Source organism: Hyperolius riggenbachi, chromosome 6 (assembly GCF_040937935.1).
Source record: "Hyperolius riggenbachi isolate aHypRig1 chromosome 6, aHypRig1.pri, whole genome shotgun sequence".
Classification (NCBI taxonomy): domain Eukaryota; kingdom Metazoa; phylum Chordata; class Amphibia; order Anura; family Hyperoliidae; genus Hyperolius; species Hyperolius riggenbachi.
This window is the reverse complement of record NC_090651.1, coordinates 336,341,221-336,361,297: the sequence shown is the minus strand read 5'-3', so window position 1 is coordinate 336,361,297 and position 20,077 is coordinate 336,341,221. Positions and strand designations below refer to the sequence as shown.

The 20,077-nt window shown below is 46.4% G+C and overlaps 1 protein-coding gene across 4 annotated transcripts in view; it reads right to left on the bottom strand.

Annotated features, from left to right (window-relative positions):
- The window catches only part of LOC137522940 (serine-rich adhesin for platelets-like), a 292,674-nt gene that overhangs the window by 231,468 nt on the left and 41,129 nt on the right, over positions 1-20,077 (bottom strand). For 2 of the 4 annotated variants that reach the window (XM_068243096.1, XM_068243100.1), the window contains exons 1-3: positions 11,638-11,690; positions 10,066-10,182; positions 1,198-1,344 (exon numbers count right to left, since the gene is read on the bottom strand). In XM_068243096.1, coding sequence (XP_068099197.1) covers positions 1,198-1,344; positions 10,066-10,182; positions 11,638-11,689 — 316 coding nt within the window. In that variant the 5' untranslated portion in view covers position 11,690. Of the gene's footprint in view, positions 1-1,197; positions 1,345-10,065; positions 10,183-11,637; positions 11,691-20,077 lie in introns of those variants that run through there. The other 2 variants (XM_068243098.1, XM_068243097.1) reach the window with 1 other exon arrangement.

Below are 20,077 nucleotides of genomic sequence, written 5' to 3'. Positions count from 1 at the left end.
TGCTACCAGAGTGTGCGCAGCGGAGTGGGCAGTTATCTCTTACCCCTCATTAACGTGTATCGCACCGGCTATAATCTCGGCTTCCTACTTCCTGTGACATCACAGGAAGTAGGAAGCAGAAAGGAGCCGGTGCGATACGCGTTAGGAGTGTCACGGGGCGTGGAAGGGGCGAAGGCCTGTTTTCTCATCTCAAAAAGTTGGGAGGTATGATGTAGAGGCTTTTTATAGCCTCCTCATCTCCAACACTGCTGGCTGGGACACTCTGTTAATTCACTCACACATGCGCTGTACAGCCATGCTTGTACGTGCGCAGCCAAGAGCACATATCCACCAAGACCCTGGGACCCTGCGCTGCAGCAGTGGCTCGTAGATGGATTGGAAAGCCTCTGGACCATGCAGAGGCTTCCCTCTAATTAGGCAAGTAAATAACATTTTTGCTTCCTGATGAAACAGGTTTATTTCAGAATTCAGATCAACCTATGTTATTTCAGAAAAGACCTATGTAATTTAAAACCCGGGCCGGTTCTAGACTTTTTTCTGCCTGAAGTAAACTTGTGAGGATGCCACCCCCCCCCCCCCCTCCCGGTAGCAGAATTGTCCCCAGTATAGGTAGCCTGGATGGGAAGCAGGCAGGTAGCAACGGGCACAGTGTTGAGGAAGGGCAGAATTCCCCCCCCTCACCTGGGGCTCCCCCGTCCACGCTCCCACTCCAGCTACTTGCGTAGTATTTAATTTCTGTCAGGCAGCGGGGGGAGCAATGACTCACCTACTTCCGTAATCCATCGCTGCGTTCCACCGCTTGCGTCACTTCCTGCAATGCCGCCGACTGTACTGCCGAAGTACCGTGGATCATGGAAGTAGGCGTGTAATTGCTTCCCCCGCTGCCTGACAGAAATTAAATGCTGCGCAAATAGCTGGGCGGGAAGCGCAAATGGGATAGCCCCAGGTGTGGGGGAGGGGGGGTGTCTGGCTGCTAACCCCCCCCCCCCCCCCCCGCTTCCGTCTGAGGAGCCTGTCTCATCTGCCTCATGGGTGGCTGGGGCTGTTTACAACATGAAAATATATATTATACTCCAATATTCCTCATGGTGTGCCAGATGAACATGTGACTGGAGGTTTGGTAGGGGGCGTGTCTTTTACTCAAGTATATTTGCACACATAAAAAAGTGCTCCTCTTTGTGACATAAGGAAACTTACATATCGGTGTGGGTGAAGTACAGCCGTCTGTGTTGCAGCATGAAATTGCCATCTTCGCTCTTCCACCAGCATAACTAATGCTGCCAACTTTACCACATGTGCTTGTTGGTACGCAGGTCCGTATGTAGTCTGTGACGGTTCCTCCACCTGTACAATGATATATATGGCAGCCATTTGTAGGTATAACAGTATTTATAGTTATCATCATCATTATTTTTTATAGATTATTTATAAATTCAAGAAACTAAGGCCCATATGCAATTCACTTTTTCACCTGACTTTTCTCCCAGGAGATAATTTTTCATCTTCGATTTAAAATAACTTATCTTTACTCACTCAGATTAACCACTTGAGGTTGAGGACTGTGGTGTTAACCCTCCCTAGTGACCAGGACATTTATTGCTTAAATGGCCACTGCAGCTTTTAGGCCAAGCTGCAGGGCCGAACAACTCAGCACACAAGTGATTCCCACCCCCCCCCCCTTTTCTCCCCACCAACAGAGCTCTCTGTTGGTGGGGTCACATCGCCCCCAGGTGGTTTTTTTTTTGTTTGTTTTTTTCAGTAAATATTTATTTTATTACATTTCTAATAAAATGTACTTTTTTAAAATGTATTCTATATCCCTCCGCCCCCTCCCCCCGCCAGCCAATCAGCGTATACAGTTGTCATAGGCTTCAGCCTATGACAGCCGATCACTGTTTAGCCTGCCAGCTGTACAAAGTAATTAGACAGTGTTTCGCTGTCTAACAGTCTCCGCCGCTCGGAGACTGAAGGCGGGGCAGAGCTCCGCCCCCCAAGCAGGAGATGTGCGCGCAGCGTGCGCGCGATCTCCTGCTAGCCCCATAGAAGGCGGTTCACGCCAATTGGCGTGGAGCAGTCGGCAACAGGTTAAAGGAAGCAGAAGGAGAAAATAAACTGATGAGATAAATAATTGTACCTGCCTTCCTTCTCCTAGATAGGATTTCCACAGTTTTATTTTATTTTTAAATTCACTTTTTAAGTTTTTACTGTTTTACTGTCTCTGCTCAATGACACATGCACTGAAGTATGCCAGAGCTAAAATCTATTAACTATTGGTCGTTTTTATCTGTTTCCTGCTCTCAGAAGCCTTTTTCTGCTGTGAAAAAAGTTCATGGCTGTAATTCCTTATCAGTGAGGGTTACACCACGACCCAGTCCCCACCCGGAGAGAAACCGTCAATTGCATACCTGATTTTTAACTTTTTTACGTAAAGAAAGAAAAAAAGGAACACAGCATAGTTATTTGTGTGCTAGGCACTGTACATAGCCATGTCTATCTCATCATGTCACATGTCACCTTGTATATCTGTAAGAGCATATCACTAATAGCAAGGACATAAATGCAATCCAGGGGCCAGCAATTCGGGCCAGCAGGCTGGAAGCAGGAAATTTGGGCGCATGAGGCAGGTGGACAAAAAGGGCGCCGCCATTCACTCCCATAATAAATATCGTTTAATGGGCGCCCAACAGGAAAAAAGGGCGCCGGAGAAAAATAACGTTTTAAAAGCGGCGCCCGGAGACTTTTAATGTTTTATAACTGCTTCTCATGATTACCCATTATTTAATGATTTATAATTTTTTAAACATTATTTTTAAACGAAAAACAGTACAATATTTTTTTAAAACATTACTTTTAAACGAAAAACCGTACAATTTTTTTTTTTAAACATTTTTAAACGAAAAACCGCACCACATTTTTTAAAAAACTTTATTAATGCTTATCACAGGGGGGTCTTAGGTTTAGGCATCACAAGGAGGGTCTTAGGTTTAGGCACCACCAGGGGGGTCTTAGGTTTAGGCACCACCAGGGGGGGTCTTAGGTTTAGGCACCACCAGGGGGGTCTTAGGTTTAGGCACCAACAGGGGGGTCTTAGGTTTAGGCACCAACAAGGGGGTCTTAGGTTTAGGCACCAACAGGGGGGTCTAGGGGTTAGGGATAGGTACAGGGAGGGTTCTGTGTGAGAGTAGGGTTAGGTATAGCTTTAGTAAAATTCTTATTAATGTTTTATAAAACGTTATTATAAATTTCACTTTTTAAACAGGGAAGATTAACGTTTTTAAAATTGCCGATTTCATACACATTATTTAATGATTTATAACTTTATAAAACATTATTTTTAAACGAAATATAGCACACACATTTTTTTTAAAAGTTATTCATGATAATCGTTTAAAACCCTGCGCCCTTTTTTCCCGGCGCCCTTTTTTAACGTACGCCAGCAGGCTCCTGTTTACAGCCCAGGAACCCACGGTCCTCTATCTAAACACCATGTTACTAACTAAAGGTGGCCATACACTTATAGATTTAGAGCAGATTCCACCATCAGATAGATGCCTGTCAGGTCGAATCTGACAGGAATCTATCTGATGTGTGCCACACACAAGGAACATATTTCCAATAGATTTCAGAATTAAATCTATTGGAAATCTATTTAAAACAATCTAAATGCATTATTGCAACTCTATGGGCCATCGATCTGCTGCCAGAAGCAAATCGACCTAGATTTTCCATCTAGTCAGATAGATCAAATCGATCGAAATAGATCAAAATCATCCACAAATCAATTGATCAGCTGATCAATTGGCCATCAATTTCTGATCAAATTGAATCGATCGACGACTATAATCGACCAGTGTATAGGCCCCTAACGCCTAATAAGATAATTATCTTCAAATCTATCCTGACACATTTAAAGTGGACCCAAATTAAAAATACAAGATTTCAGAAATAAAATCTAGTTTCTAACTTATAATAATAAATAGCAGCCTTTTTTCAGCTGAATGATGACAAATGTAAAATATTTTACATTTATTGGAGGAACCTCACCCTTCCTTTCATATTGCTGGGACATAATCCGGAACACTGGTGGAGGAGATAAATACAAAAACAAAACACGGGCTGCTACTGATGATGTCACAGGGAAGGTGATCTCAGCTTTTGTGAGATTTCACATAGACGAGGCCCCTGTGAGGGAGAGTACTGATGACAAATACACCCATGATCTAAAACCTCCTACTAAGCTCAGAAGTAATGGCTGCCACCTGCATAACCCTAGTTATGAAAAGAGAAGGGTGAAAAGCATGCACTGAAATGCTCATAGGCTTGAAGGAGTGTTTATTTATCTTTGTATGTGTCAGAGTGGTGCAACTAAATATTTTTAATTAAAAAAATGATTGGTTTGGGTCCGCTTTAAAGATAATCTGTACTCTAAAACTCTTATAATAAAAAGCATAACATTCTATTCATTATGTTCTCCCGGGCCCCTCTGTGCTGTTTCTGCCACTCCCTGCTGAGATCCTGGCTTGTAATTGCCAGTTTTAGGCAGTGTTTACAAACAAAAGACATGGCTGCTAACCAGCTTGTGATAGAGAGGAGCTCAGTCTGTCACTCGCACAGAGTCTGCAGGGGGCGTGGAGAGGGTGTGCATAGCTTTTATCCTATCACAAGCAGAGCAGCACATTCCTGCCTGAGTGCCTGAGCCCGACAAAGCAGTCAGAGGAAAGAAGATTAGATTATATAACAGAGATAATACAGCCACTGTGCAACTAGGAAAGGCTACAGTAAGACAGACCACATTAGAACAGGTATAGGAACTTATAGGATAGAAGAAATGAGGCTGAAAATGTTGTTACAGAGTCTTTTTAAGAGGGATAATTCCCTGTAATCACCTTTCTGTCCCCTGCCAATTTTTTACCAACCTTAAGCTGGCCACTAACTGTCCAATTTCTAGCGAAAAATCGTTTGAGCGATCAGAAATTCTGATCGGATTGGTTGTAAATAATCTCCATTGGTGGACACAATACATTTGGATTTTCTTGGTGGTCGTGATAGATAGGAAGCAATGATTGGTTAGTTGATGGTGTAGTGAACTATTTTTCGTCCGATCAGAATTTCTGATTGCTCGAACGATTTTTCGCTAGAAATTGGACCGTTAGTGGCCAGCTTTATCAGACCAGATCAGATCCTAATCCACCAGGCTTTAAAATACAACAAACCACATGCTGCCAACAGACAAGAACACAAACAAAACAAAGCGAGAAAAAGGGAAAAGATTTAAAGAGTTCATCAACATTTTTTGTAACTCAATCCTGGAGTAAAGATCACTAAACTTGTATTTGAAAGGTGTGTGTGTTGATTATATTATACAAAGTGTGCAAATATCTTATATCATGAAAAGAACCACATTTAAAATGAAGGAATATTTTAGAAGTACATTTTTTGAGTAGGGATCCATGCACACTGCAGCTAGTTTATGATACAAGCATACTGTAGAACAGGGCTAAAACAAAAATGTGGGGACAGGGGCGTAACTAACACCCACCAGGTCCCCCTGCAGACATTTTGAGCGCCTGACGCGACTTCCTGTTTAAACAGGAAGTCCCGTCAGAGGCTAGAGAGAGAAGCGTCGACACTGGAGCGCACGGAAGGTATGTAGCTGCCGCTGCTCGCCGCTGCACACAAATGGGGGAGCGCAGAGGGGAGAGCCCGAGGTGAGGGGGGGGACCGTCCCCCCTCCCCGCCAAGTGTGGCCATAGCTTTCCCCTCATGCTGCGACCCCTGCAGTCCCCCAAAATGGCCCGGAGCGGGCTCCAGGGGGGGCCCGGGCCTCCCCGCGGGCTCATGGGCTGGAGCCCCTATTGTTACGCCCATGTGTGGGGATATAGCATTATTAAGGAGGGGCTCATTATATGACATTTTGTACATATTTAATTACAAGTACTCTCTTACCTTAAAGAGAACCCAAGGTGGAGTTCTTCCATCGCAATCCATATACAGAGGCTGGGTCTGTCTATAGAGCCCAGCCTCTGTTGCTAGTTAGTGCCCTCCAAAGCCCCCCTGCGCGCTGTCAGACCCCATAAAACACAGGCGCGCTGTGTTTACCTCACTACTGTCAGTCTCGCCTGCTCCCCCGCCTGCTGAATCGCTCCGGTCCCTGCCCGCGTCCCTTCCCTCCAATCAGCGGCGAGGGAAGGGACGTGGGCGGGGTCCGGAGCGATTCAGGAGGCGGGGGAACGGCGAGACTGACAGTAGTGAGCTAAACACAGCCGGCTGCGACACGCTGCGTGTCGCCAGCGTGGCTGTGTTTTATGGGGTCTGACAGCGCCCAGGGGGGACTTTGAAAGAAACTAACTAGCAACAGAGGCTGGGCTCTATAGACAGACCCAGCCTCTGTATATGGATTGCGATGGAAGAACCCCACCTCGGGTTCTCTTTAATTTTCTCTCTGGCAGGTTGTACCTGATGGGTATCAGTTAAAGGAATCATCAGCCAATATTAATGCAAATCCGATTTACTTACCCGGGGCTTTCTCCAGCTCCTCGCAGCTGTCTGTCCCACTCTGACAGCTCCGTTCACACCCGCCGGCCCTGGTTCCCCGCACGGTGCAGAGGACAACCTCGTAAGTAACAATCCTTACTGCGCCTGCATGAAGCGTCGCTGTCAATCAAGCCCATGTTGTCCGCAGCGTTTTGCGCAGGCCCAGAACTACTGCGCCTACACAGTATGCTGTGGACTGTGCATAGTGCACCTGAAAGCACTACTCAGAATAGTGCACAGCAAACACTGTTGTGGTGATGATGATGGTGGTGGTGATGATGGGGATAGTTTTATACTGAAAGCAGAATTTTCTGCTAAAGTGAACTTGAAGTAAAAGACATACAGAGGCTGCTATCTTGAGTCCCTAATAAACAATGTCAATTGCCTGACTGCTGTGCTGATACTCTACTTCTATTACAGGTCTGGATTTATCTCACAGGAACCTATAAGCACAGATTTCCGGGGCGGGCACCTTACCCTCCATGAACCTACAAACCACACTGCAAGTGTGCTGGCTGGCCCAGTTATCACTTTTCACTTACTTCCCTTGCCCCTCATAAGTAGATACAGGTGCCCCCAAGTATTAGGTAGACAGAGGTACCCTCATTATTAAGTAGCTAGAGGTACCCCCAAGTATTAGGTAGCTAGTACTCCTGACTGAAGGGAGATCTCATCAATGGAATGCCGAGCAGGATGAGTAACCTCTCATTTACACTCTTATCAGGACTCTGCATGGGGAAAGATAGAGGCGCTCTGGGAGGGGAGTGAGACACCTTTCCATCATCAGGCGCCTGTAGGCACGTGCCTACAATGTCTTATGGTAAATCCGGCATTGACTTCTAATATGTTTATTCACTGTTCGTTATTCCCCGAATATCGGGGTGTTCGGATTCTGCTCAAACCCATCCGAGCACCTCATGGGGGGTGGGGGGGCGGCCGCCCAGCTGGAGGGGTAGCGGCTAGCGGGGAGGACGGGGGTATTGGGCAAAGCGGCGGGCAGGGGGTTCGGATCCTCCCTCTCCCTCACCTGGGTCCCCCGACCTCCACACCCCTCCAGCTTTAAAAAGTTAAGTAGCAGCAGCTACTATTAAGAGGTAGCAGGCGGGGATCACTCACCTCTAACACCTGGAGGGGGCATGGCGGAGTGGGATAGACGCCCTGGGAAAATTACGGATTTGACGCAGAGCAGGGTTATAATCCCTAAAGGGCAGAAATCACATTGCATTCCTAAATTGGAGGCATAAAGTGCTTTAAAACATCTTGCGTGTGTAGACATGGATCAGCAGGTAGTGTAAGTAGTGTACTGCTTCACACTGACAGACCAAACTCACTGTGTAACGCACCGCAAACAGCCGTTTGTGTAGTGATGGCTGTGCTGGACTAGTGCGCATGATGGCGAGAGTGCAGGCAATGGCAGTTTTCAAGCCCATATGGTCGGGCTGAGGTAGCTCAATGACAGAACAACATTGACTGTCCAGCTGGTCGAATTTGGTCTGTCCACAATGAAGCAACGACCATATTATCTTGGGTCAGGTGTACCCCCCCAACATACTCATATAGTCGGTCATTGCTTCATTGTGATACGCAAGCCCCATTACCGTGGCAAGGTAACGATCATGAAGGGGAATTGACACATGTACATGCCTTTTCTTTTGTTGTTGCAGCCGCAGTGCAGGCAGAAAAATTAGGCAGGTTAAGGGCTGCACAAAATCACATCAGCACAACCTCGAACAGACCTGCCGGGTGGCCGGCCTCTGGCTCTGCCTATGCCTATTGTTTTGTCCATATTGGGGGGGGGGGGGGATGAAGTGAAAGGTATGCACTGACTAGACTAATACAATGTCCAGTCACACAGATGCAGTGAAAGGTATACACTGACTGCTGGTATAATACTATGTGCAGTCACACAGATGCAGTGAAAGGTATGCAGTGACTGGTATAATACAGTGTGGAGTCACACAGATGCAGTGAAACGTATGCAGTGACTGGTGTAATACAGTGTGGAGTCACACAGTTGCAGTGAAAGGTGTGCAGTGAATGGTATAATACAGTGTGGAGTCACACAGGTGCAGTGAAAAGGTATGCACTGAATGGTATATAAAACAGTGTGCTGTCACACAGATGGAGTGAAAGGTATGCAGTGACTGGTATAATACAGTGTGCAGTCACACAGAACATTAGCTCTCAAAAGAGCTTTTTTGTGGTGCTTTTCAGCAACAAATATCAACAAGGAGCAAGCTAACAAGACCTCCTAACTAAGGTTTTCCCTATCTCTCCAATGTCTCTCCCTTCTCTCACTAATGCAGCAGAAGAGAGAGTGAGAAAATGGCCAACGCTGCTGCCTTTTATAAGGGGGGGGGGGGGCTCCAGGAGGGAGTGCAGCCTGATTGGCTGCCATGTGTCTGCTGACTGTGATGTAGAGTGTCAAAGTTTAGCCTAATGATGTAGTATAGGGGACAGGTTGAACTCGCTATGTGTTCGCCGCGAACGCAAACCACCGTTGTTCGCGTGAACCGTTCAGGTCGGGCTGAGGTAGCTCAATGACAGAACAACATTGACTGTCCAGCTGGTCGAATTTGGTCTGTCCACAATGAAGCAACGACCTTATTATCTTGGGTCAGGTGTACCCCCCCAACATACTCATATAGCCGGTCATTGCTTCATTGTGATACGCAAGCCCCATTACCGTGGCAAGGTAACGATCATGAAGGGGAATTGACACATGTACATGCCTTTTCTTTTGTTGTTGCAGCCGCAGTGCAGGCAGAAAAATTAGGCAGGTTAAGGGCTGCACAAAATCACATCAGCACAACCTCGAACAGACCTGCCGGGTGGCCGGCCTCTGGCTCTGCCTATGCCTATTGTTTTGTCCATATTGGGGGGGGGGGGGGGGGGGATGAAGTGAAAGGTATGCACTGACTAGACTAATACAATGTCCAGTCACACAGATGCAGTGAAAGGTATACACTGACTGCTGGTATAATACAATGTGCAGTCACACAGATGCAGTGAAAGGTATGCAGTGACTGGTATAATACAGTGTGCAGTCACACAGATGCAGTGAAAGGTATGCAGTGACTGGTATAATACAGTGTGCAGTCACACAGAACATTAGCTCTCAAAAGAGCTTTTTTGTGGTGCTTTTCAGCAACAAATATCAACAAGGAGCAAGCTAACAAGACCTCCTAACTAAGGTTTTCCCTATCTCTCCAATGTCTCTCCCTTCTCTCACTAATGCAGCAGAAGAGAGAGTGAGAAAATGGCCAACGCTGCTGCCTTTTATAAGGGGGGGGGGGGGCTCCAGGAGGGAGTGCAGCCTGATTGGCTGCCATGTGTCTGCTGACTGTGATGTAGAGGGTCAAAGTTTAGCCTAATGATGTAGTATAGGGGACAGGTTGAACTCGCTATGTGTTCGCTGCGAACGCAAACCACCGTTGTTCGCGCGAACCGTTCAGGTCATCTCTATTCCCAGAATGCAATTTCTGGCTTTAATAAGCATACAAGCTAACAGGTGTGAATGGCATACTGTACCTTCTGTGGTGTCCCTATAGGCCAGGCCGCAGCTGGAGGAGCTGTTGGAACAGGTCATCATGTAGCCTGTGGTACACGGTGAATTTGCAGCACAAGTGAGGCATAAAAGGGTATTTCCTGCAAGATGAATATAAAAGAGAATGTTACTTGTGCTGAGTCAGAACTTCTTAAAGGAAAATTCTGGACCAAAATAAGATAAAAGAGTAATAATAATAATAATAATTTAATACTCGGATAGACACAGACATTTATCAATCTTTAGATCAATAACATGATCATCTTACCTACAGTGAAACACAGCATCCTCCTAACTTCCCCCGATAATCTGAAGTGTGACCACATAAAAACATTCCCCCCAACCCCTCCCCAAAGCAACAACTTCCTGGTCATCTCTCCTCCCCAGTACAGTGAGACCTGGGAGTGGCTTATCTCAGCAGCTCAGACCCATAACTAACTTACGTACAACTTTGCTTGATTTGTCCTTACTTTAGCAAGTGTGTCAACTTTATTTTCATCACTGCAGTTTTCAGCAGCACAAGACCACTCTCTTTAATCTTTAATATGTGATGATCCCACACTAATAAATGGATAAATGGATCGCCAGACACTCACAACACACATTATATGGATGTGATATCACTTTAAATTCACCCCAAAGTTACATAAACACACAGTTTTAAGCTCGACTGAGGTGCTCAATAAAGACTCCTTCAGACGAAGATCGTGCACAAATCTATTGTTGATACAGGAGCAGCATAATGTCAGCATTCCTGAATGTCTAGTGACCCCTGATCTCATACATTTCAAGGTTCCTCCCACCCACAGGAGGCTGCTCATGTGAAACCATTGTCCCTCCATGCCTGCTCTATAGCAACAGACACATAGCTAGCCTGCAGGCTAAAAGTTGCAATGCTCCATCACTAGTCTGCAAGAACACAACTACACAGAGGCGCTAAGCTGAGTCATAGACACTTGTTGCTGTATGCTCCGTCCCCTATTGCCTAATGAAGCGGGGCCATATCTGCGAAACGCGTTGCTTTGACCCTTTGGAGTGTATATATAAATACATTTGCTTATTGATATAATATCAACCTGTTTTTGTGTCTGCTTAGAGGAGGAAAGTCCACCACTGCCTTCCCCATTTTTTTTTAAGTTTTAGCTACTTTAATTCTTTTGGTGCCTGTGTTTTTCACATTGTTCGAGTCCACCCATGGTGGAAGGGTGCTAACCCCTTGTTTTCAGATCTACAGTGAGTGACTTCTTAATCCTGAGTGAGGACAGGTCTTATCTCCCCACCTACAGTAGTTGTCTTAGTGGTAACCCATGTTTGTGAGTATAACTTTACATACTTGCCTCTCATTACCCACATCAATCCAGTACATACTGCACTATATTGGGCTCTCAGTTTTATCTCTCGTTTTCTCATTGCAAAAATACAACTATGTTTATGCTGTGTTGTATGAGGTTAAAGCTGATGTCCAAAAGCATCCTCAGACTACGTAGATTTTAGATTTCAGTAAAATAGTTGGGAGTTATGATCACCAGCATAATGCTATGAGGGCTCAGACCTACCTTTAGCCACAAGAACACAGAGCAGACAGAGGAATCCTAGAAAGTTGTCCATCATGCAATCCCATGTACCACACAGGTGTCTCTGCAGTCTTTTCTCATGCAGGTGGCTGATAGGCATAGGTTATATGAACTGATTTGGGAGTGGAAACACATGCAAATTTTAGCTCTTGAGGAAACACACTTGTCCTTCAGAATAATGGAGCATTATCTCATCATTTAGAGGCGTAATAACTGATATATATATATATATATATATATATATATATATCCAAAGGGATTTGAGACAGAAATTTACAAAGAACAATTGAGAGCTCATTCAAGACTCAAGATCCAAGGGCCCTGCGAAAGGCTTACAATCTGAAGGTAAGGGTTGGCGAGATGAGGGGGCTGCATCAAGAGGTTCTCGGCAGCAGGGCCAGTTCTAGACTTTTTTGCTGCCTGAGGCAAACTTGTGAGGATGCCCCCCCCCTCCCCCCCCCCCCCCCAGATTTCCAGATTTGGAATAGTCACATAACACCTGACATTTTTTTTTTAGGTAGGTAGGAAGCGAGGTACAAGTGCCCCTTGTATAAGGTAGGCAGGTATAGTAGCCCCCAATGTAGGTAGCTGGTATAGTTTCCCCCAGTATAAGTAGCCAATTTTGTTGCCCCCTGAATAAGTAACTAGTATAGCCGCCCCAGTATAGCCCCAGTATAGGTAGTATAGTTGCCCGAGTATAGATAACTAGTATAGTTGCCCCCAGTATAGGTAGTATAGTTGCCCCAGTATAGGTAGTATATTTGCCCCAGTATAGGTAGTATAGTTGCCCCGGTATAGGTAGTATAGTTGCCCCAGTATAGGTAGCTAGTATAGTTGCCCCCAATATAGGTAGTATAGTTGCCCCCAGTATAGGTAGCATAGTTGCCCCAGTATAGGTAACTAGTATAATTGCCCCCAGTATAGGTAGTATAGTTGTCCCAGTATAACAAGTATAGTTGCCCCAGCATAGGTAGTATAGTTGCCCCAGTTTAGGTAGTATAGTTGCCCCAGTATAGATAGTATAGTTGCCCCAGTATAGGTAGTATAGTTGCCCCAGTATATCTAGTATAGTTGCCCCCAGTATAGGTAGTATAGTTGTCCCAGTATAGATAGTATAGTTGCCCCAGTATAGGTAGTATAGTTGCCCCAGTATATCTAGTATAGTTGCCCCCAGTATAGGTAGTATAGTTGCCCCAGTATAGGTAGTATAGTTGCCCCAGTATATCTAGTATAGTTGCCCCCAGTATAGGTAGTATAGTTGCCCCAGTATAGGTAGTATAGTTGCCCCAGTATAGCTGTGCCCGCTGCTCCTCCTGCTTGCGCTGCTTTCTCCTCCTGCTCATGGTGGGGATGGCGGGGGACCACTTCAGTGCGAGGCCTGGAGCAATTATGCCGCCCTGACGCATGACGCTGCCTGAGGAAGCAGCGTCATTTGGCCTCATGGGCAGCTCACCCTTGCACGAGAGAGTTAGGACATCAGCAAACTGGGGTAGGCCTTCTTGAAGAGGTGAGTATTGTGGGCTTGTTTTGTGGGCTTGTTTGAAGGTCCTGAAGGAGGGGACAAGCCTGATGGGCAGTGGGAGAGAGTTCCACAGATCTCCAACCTTCTCCAACTTCAAGTGGAAGAAGCAAATTTTGAGAGAGAAGTGGAGAAACAGAATAAAGCAGCAAAAACAATGGAAGCTATCGATAGAAACATTTGCACAGTATGCAACCATATCATAATAGTTCATGTACTGTACTAATAAATTAATAGTACTTATATACCCCTTTTACTCATTCCAAACCTCTAAGGTGTCAGTGAGCCCCCATATGAAACTGGGTTTTCAGACTGCACCATAAGATTCCATATGCATGAGTGCAGCTATCCCCTAGGGAATGGGCACCTTTTCCTTAATATTTATTAAAGAACACCATTGCTCATGCTGACAGCCTAACACATGTTGTGCAATTAATGCAACCCTTGTTACCTAGGTAATGCAAGCGTTGTTAGAGTAACACACTGTTATGCAAGTAGTGTAATGTGTGTTCCCCAAGCAATGCCCACTTTACCTTGGTAATGCAGGCCACGCTTATTGCATTATGCAAGCTATGGTGTTGGCGTAAGTAATGGTAAAACAGCCATGTGATCCATGCGCATGGCAACTTAAAGGAACACTATCAAACCAAGTGTTCTAAAATGACAATGTACAAATAATGTCTAAGTATCTGTGTAAACATTTCCTAATTTTGGCTGGATGGTGTAATGGTTAAGGGTTCTGCCTCTGACACAGGAGACCTGGGTTCGAATCTCGGCTCTGCCTGTTCAGTAAGCCAGCACCTGTTCAGTAGGAGACCTTTGGCAAGTCTCCCTAACACTGCCACTGCCTATAGAGCGCGCCCTAGTGGCTGCTGCTCTGGCGCTTTGAGTCCGCCAGGAGAAAAGCGCGATATAAATGTTATTTGTCTTGTAATTTTCATGTTAAAAATCAGAGGCAGAAGCTGTCATTCATTGTGTGAAGGATTTGGCTCAATGCACAGCCACTGTTGTTTTTTCTTGCATATCAGACTACATCATATTTTTCTCTGAAAGCAAAAAATAAAGTATGAAAAGCTGTGGTGGTCCTCTGCTCTCTGCAGACAGTTCAGTCAGAGACACAGGGCACAGGAAGCTGCAGCTGCTGAGAGCTTTCTCTCACACACAGGGTTAGCAGATGCACTGTGAGGGAACTTCCCCTCCCCTCATAGTTCACTCTGCCATCAGATCTGAGCAGACTTGCCTTCAGTTAAGAGTGAAAATAATTGAATATAGTAAACAAGAGATAAGCAAGTGATTTTTATATACAGTGGCTTGCAAAAGTATTCGGCCCCCTTGAAGTTTTCCACATTTTATCACATTACTGCCACAAACATGAATCAATTTGATTGGAATTCCACATGAAAGACCAATACAAAGTGGTGTACACAAGAGAAGTGGAACAAAACTCGTACATGATTCCAAACATTTTTTACAAATAAATAACTGCAAATTGGGTTGTGCATAATTATTCAGCCCCCTGAGTCAATACTTTGTAGAACCACCTTTTGCTGCAATTACATCTGCCAGTGTTTTAGGGTATGTCTCTACCAGCTTTGCACATCTAGAGACTGAAATCCTTGTCCATTCTTCTTTGCAAAACAGCTCCAGTTCAGTCAGATTAGATGGACAGCGTTTGTGAACAGCAGTTTTTAGATCTTGCTACAGATTCTCGATTTGATTTAGATCTGGACTTTGACTGGGCCATTCTAACACATGGATATGTTTTGTTGTAAACCATTCCATTGTTGCCCTGGCTTTATTTTTAGGGTCGTTGTCTTGCTGGAAGGTGAACCTTCGCCCCAGTCTCAAGTCTTTTGCAGACTCCAAGAGGTTTTCTTCCAAGATTGCCCTGTATTTGGCTCCATCCATCTTCCCATCAACTCTGAAAAAGCTCTCCTGTCCCTGCTGAAGAGAAGCACCCCCAGAGCATGATGCTGCCACCACCATATTTGACAGTGGGGATCGTGTGTTCAGAGTGATGTGCTGTGTTAGTTTTCCGCCACACATAGCGTTTTGCATTTTGGCCAAAAAGTTCCATTTTGGTCTCATCTGACCAGAGCACCTACTTCCACATGTTTGCCGTGTCCCCCACATGGCTTGTAGCAAACTGCAAATGGGACTTCTTATGCTTTTCTGTTAACAATGGCTTTCTTCTTGCCACTCTTCCATAAAGGCCAACTTTGTGCAGTACACGACTAATAGTTGTCCTATGGACAGATTCCCCCACCTGAGCTGTAGATCTCTGCAGCTCATCCAGAGTCACCATGGGCCTCTTGGCTGCATTTCTGATCAGCGCTCTCCTTGTTCAGCCTGTGAGTTTAGGTGGACGGCCTTGTCTTGGTAGGTTTACAGTTGTGCCATACTTCTTCCATTTTTGAATGATCTCTTGAACAGTGCTCCGTGGGATGTTGAAGGCTTTGGAAATCTTTTTGTAGCCTAAGCCTGCTTTAAATTTCTCAATAACTTTATCCCTGACCTGTCTGGTGTGTTCTTTGGACTTCATGGTGTTGTTGCTCCCAATATTCTCTTGGACAACCTCTGAGGCCGTCACAGAGCTGCTGTATTTGTACTGACATTAGATTACTCACAGGTGCACTCTATTTAGTCATTAGCACTCATCAGGCAATGTCTATGGGCAACTGACTGCACTTAGGCAAAAGGGGGCTGAATAATTACGCACACCCCACTTTGTAGTTATTTATTTGTAAAAAATGTTTGGAATCATGTATGAGTTCCGTTCCACTTCTCATGTGTACACCACTTTGTATTGGTCTTTCATGTGGAATTCCAATAAAATTGATTCATGTTTGTGGCAGTAATATGACAAAATGTGGAAAACTTCAAGGGGGTCGAATACTTTTGCAAGCCACTGTATCATTATTTACCAGCACTTCAAGAACTCTCTCAATCCCAGGTTAAAAAAATGTTAATACCAGTAGTGTTCCTTTAATCTTATTTTTGATGTCATTTTCGTAAAATCTAATTTAACATTATTTTTGCAAAAATTAATGGCATTTTGCTCATCACTGTTCCTGTTGACCACAAGTAAAATAATTGATAGCAGGAAAAAATGGCGCCTGCGGCTAGTGGACGAAAAGGGCGCTGCCATAGACTCTAATGCAGTTATTGTTAATACAACAAAAAAAGCTGAAAAAAAGGGCTCCTGATAAATATTGTTAACAACATTAAAACATTACAGATTTTAAAGTATGTTATCGTTTTAGAAGCTTGCAACGTTATAGTTTTTGTCATATATATTATTTTGTTTGTATGTATGTACAGATTTTACGTTATCAAAGATACTATAGTTTCTATGTGTAAAAGGGTGTTTCTGCAGAGGGAGTGGTTAGGGTTAAGCATCACCACGGGGGTGGTTAGGGTTAGGCACCAGCCGGGCGGCGGTTAGTTTTAGGCAGCTCCTAGGTGGGTTAGGGTTAGGCGGGTCCATCTGAAAATGGCGCCTGCGAATAATGGCGCACGGTGTTGCCGCTAATCCGTTTGATGCTTATCGCTATTTAACGTTAAAGCCTTATTGTTATTTAGCGTTAACACACAGAACCCTCTCTGTACCTATCCCTAACCCTAAGACCCCCCCTAGTGGTGCCTAACCCTAACCACCCCCCTGGTGCTGCCTAACCCTAACCATCCCCCTGGTGGTGCCTAACCCTAAGACCCCCCTGGGGATGCCTAACCCTAAGACCCCCTCTGGTGGTGCCTAACCCTAACCACACCCCAGGTGGTGCCTAACCCTAAGCATCCCCCTGGTGGCACCTAACCCTAACCACCCCCCTGGTGGTGCCTAACCCTAAGACCTTCCTGGTGGTGCCTAATCCTTTCCTTGACAGTTTTACATTAAATCCATACACTGTTTTGCAGTTAAATAACTTCTGCAGTTTGGCTTATGTAGGGCGATATTGATAAATAACGTTACTGTGCGCAATAACGTTTGCTGTTTGGCATATGAACGTCACTATTGATAAATAACGTTACTGTGTGCCGTTTTTCTTCTTTTTCTCCCTGTGCGCCATTATTATGCAGTACAAACGATAAATAGCGATAAGCGTATCTTTTTAATGCGGCGCCATTTGTATGCATAGGCGCTGTGCGCCATTATTCACTGATCCGGGGTTAGGCACCACCAGGGGGAGGGGGGTTAGGCACCACTGGGAAGGTTAGGGTTAGGCACCGCTGGGGGGGGGGTTAGGGTTAGGCACAGTGGCGTAGCTACAAACCTCTGGGCCCCGATGCGGAATCTGGATGTGGCCCCCCCCGGCAACAACAGCCCCCCTCCCCCGGCAACACCCGACGCACACACATATCCAAATCCCTATAGCCAGCTATAGGTCCCCCCAGTATAGGTAGCCAGGCATAGGTAAGCCAGTATAGTTGCCCCCGGTATAGGTTAGCCAGGTAGGTGCCTCCAGCATAGGTAGCCAGTATAGTTGCCCCCAGTATAGGTTAGATAGGCAGGCACCGCCGGTATAGGTTAGATAGGTGCCCCCAGTACAGGTTAGCTAGGTGGGTGCCTCAAATATAGGTAGCCAGAATAGTTGCCCCCAGCATAGGTTAGATAGGTAGGTGCCCCCAGTATAGGTTAGTTAGGTAGGTGCCTCCAATATAGGTAGCCAGTATAGTTGCCACCTGTATAGGCTAGCTAGGTGCCCCGAATACAGGTTAGACAAGTAAGTGCTCCCAGGTTAGATAGGTAGGTGCCCCCCAGTATAGGTTAGATTAGGTAGCTACCCCCCAGTATAGGTTAGATGAGGTAGGTGCCCCCCAGTATAGGTTAGGTAGCTGCCCCCCAGGATAGATTAGGTAGCTTTCCCCCAGGATAGGTAAGATTAGGTAGCTGCCCCCAGGATAGGTTAGAGTAGGTAGCTGCCCCCCAGAATAGGTTAGAGTAGGTAGCTGCCCCCCGGGATAGGTTAGAGTAGGTAGCTGCCCCCCAGGATAGGTTAGAGTAGGTAGCTGCCCCCAGGATAGATTAGGTAGCTGCCCCCCAAGATAGATTAGGTAGCTGCCCCCCAGGATAGATTAGGTAGCTGCCCCCCAGGATAGATTAGGTAGCTGCCCCCCAGGATAGATTAGGTAGCTGCCCCCCAGGATAGGTTAGATTAGGTAGCTGCCCCCCAGGATAGGTTAGATTAGGTAGCTGCCCCCCCCCCAGGATAGGTTAGGTAGGTAGCTGCCCCCCCAGGATAGGTTAGGTGGGTAGCTGCCCCCAGGATAGGTTAGGTAGGTAGCTGCCCCCCCAGGATAGATTAGGTAGGTAGCTGCCCCCCCAGGATAGGTTAGGTAGGTAGCTGCCCCCCCAGGATAGGTTAGGTAGGTAGCTGCCCCCCCAGGATAGGTTAGGTAGCTGCCCCCCCAGGATAGATTAGGTAGGTAGCTGCCCCCCCCCCCCAGGATAGATTAGATCAGGTAGCTGCCCCCCAGGATAAGTTAGATTAGGTAGCTGCCCCCCCAGGATAGGTTAGGTGGGTAGCTGCCCCCCAGGATTAGGTAGGTAGGTAGGTGCCCCCCCCCATAATGAAGGGGGGAGCCACAGCTGCGGGGAGGGCAGCCCGACCTCTCCCTCCCTTCCTCTCCCCGGGGCCCCCCCCTTCAAATTTAGAGTGCACGGCGCACGGAAGTGCTGTAGGCAGAACTCACCTCCGTCCTTGCGCCGCTGATCTCTCCTCCCGCTGTATAGATGTTGTTACACACTGCTTCCTGTTTAGCCGGAAGCAGTGTGTAACAGCATCTATGCAGAGCGGGAGGAGATCAGCGGCGCTTGGAACGCAGGGATGGAGGTGAGTTCAGCCTACAGCGCTTCCGTGCGCCGCGCACTCTGCATTTGAAGGCTGGGGCCCCGGGGAGAGGAAGGGAGGGAGAGGTCGGGCTGCCCTCCCCGCGGCTGCGGCTCCCCCCTCCCAATAGCGCGCACGGGCACTACAAAAAGAAATGGGCCCCCCCGGGCCCCTCCCCCGCCTCTTCAGGAGCCGGGCCCGGTCGCCGTGGCGACCGTTGCGACCACAAGCCCTACGCCCCTGGTTAGGCACCACCAGGGGAAGGGTCTGTGTTAGAGTGGGGTTGGGTTAAACTGTGTTGTTGAATTACGTAATGATTTTTAACGTTAATATATTTTCGTTATTATTTCCCTTCTGTTTTTAAAATGGTATTTATCGTTAACCACGTTCAACAACAATGTTTATCGTTATTAAGATTCCGTTATCCACCAGCACCATTTCGTTATCCGGCCGGTCCCTTTTTTCCTGGCACCCTTTTTCCACGCACGCAAATAATCTGTGTAAAAATCATCACTGTAAGGGCAATAAAGAGCATTCCCCTGCAGTCCCTTTGCATGTGACCGCCTCCTTGTCCTTAATAATGAACCGCAAGCTAACAAACACAAGCTGGTAAAACTGGAAAAACCAAATATTATTTGAAAGACAGGGCAGTTTCTAGGCTAAAATGCACCCAGGGCGAGGGTGTAAAAATTGCGCCCCCCCCCCCCCGCGGAACCAGGTATAGGTGCCCGCAGTATAGGTTAGCCAGGTCTAGTTGCACTCAATATAGGTCCCCCCACTATAGGTAGCCAGGAATAGGTACCCCAGTATAGGTAGCCAGCTATAGGTCCCCCCAGTATAGGTAGCCAGGCATAGGTGCCCCAGTATAGTTGACCCCAGTATAGGTTACAATAGGCAGGCACCCCCGGTATAAGTTAGATAGGTAGGTGCCTCCCAGTACAAGTTAGCTAGGTGGGTGCCTCTAATATAGGTAGCCAGAATAGTTGCCCCCAGCACAGGTTTGATAGGTAGGTGCCCCCAGTATAGGATAGTTAGGTAGGTGCCTCCAATATAGGTAGCCAGTATAGTTGCCCCC